The sequence below is a fragment of the Mitosporidium daphniae genome (assembly GCF_000760515.2).
Source record: "Mitosporidium daphniae strain UGP3 chromosome Unknown contig-416, whole genome shotgun sequence".
Taxonomy (NCBI): domain Eukaryota; kingdom Fungi; phylum Microsporidia; genus Mitosporidium; species Mitosporidium daphniae.
The window spans coordinates 1-865 of record NW_013546382.1 but is presented as its reverse complement, the minus strand read 5'-3'; the positions used below and the strand labels follow the sequence as shown (position 1 = coordinate 865).

Genomic DNA, 865 nt, shown 5'->3' with positions numbered 1-865 from the left:
TTTTGCCAAAGAAAAAGGCTGAAAGGATAGAAAATACAACAAAAAGTGGGAAGACTATGATTATCGTTTCCTTTGATGCTTCAATAATTTTCAGAAACACAAAAACTATTATACCCAACGCCACAGAGACTGCCGTCGAAGCATATGGAGTCGAATCTTGTTCAGGGTTACCAGCACCATAGACCACAGTTACACAGCAAAAAATATAAAATAAAGCTAGGCATGCAAAAGAACCTTGCATCGTACGTATGATAGCTTTAGTAGCTTGGATGTTAACCTATAGTCCTCGGATTTACTTGCTTTTTCGCGATTGGTTTGCCTTTTGAGCAAATTAGGGTATCCGGAAAGACATTTTTTATTCTTCTATTATGGGCAAATTTCTCGCTTAGAACTCGGAATATTTTGGCTCAATATGTTTCCAAAGCCTCTAATAAATAAGTAAATAAATTCAATCATCTTACTCCACGGTTATGAGAGTCCCAGGCAGCTTGCAAAGAAGCATCTAACGCAATATCAGCAAAAAAAGCAATTGCAACAGACGTTGCCCAAAAGGTAGAATTTCTCTTCAAAAACGCTCGATAAAAAAAGGATGATCGACGTGTCGAAGCGGCGGCAGGCAGAGCACCAGGATACATCAAAAAATCCAAAATTTATTAATTTATTTTCAATTTAAACCCGGGATTGTGAAGGCGGCAATGTAATTGAAGGTCCGATTCCCGCTTGCAAAGATGGGTCAAAAGGATAAATTTCGGAATTGATAGACTCAACTATTTCAGACTGCGAACTTGATAATTCTGCAGATTCAATATTATCAAGGACTTCTTTTTTCTTTTTTTGCAAATTTGAGTTTGACTGTCTGACCATT

At 37.3% G+C, this 865-nt stretch overlaps 1 protein-coding gene across 1 annotated transcript; it reads right to left on the bottom strand.

Annotated features, from left to right (window-relative positions):
- Positions 1 to 216: 216 nt before the first annotated feature.
- Positions 217 to 635, bottom strand: DI09_418p10 (uncharacterized protein; the record flags this gene model as incomplete). Its single annotated transcript, XM_013382193.1, has 2 exons — positions 217 to 363; positions 462 to 635. 2 exons carry the CDS (start codon positions 633 to 635, stop codon positions 217 to 219), a joined length of 321 nt encoding a protein of 106 aa, XP_013237647.1.
- Positions 636 to 865: the final 230 nt, after the last annotated feature.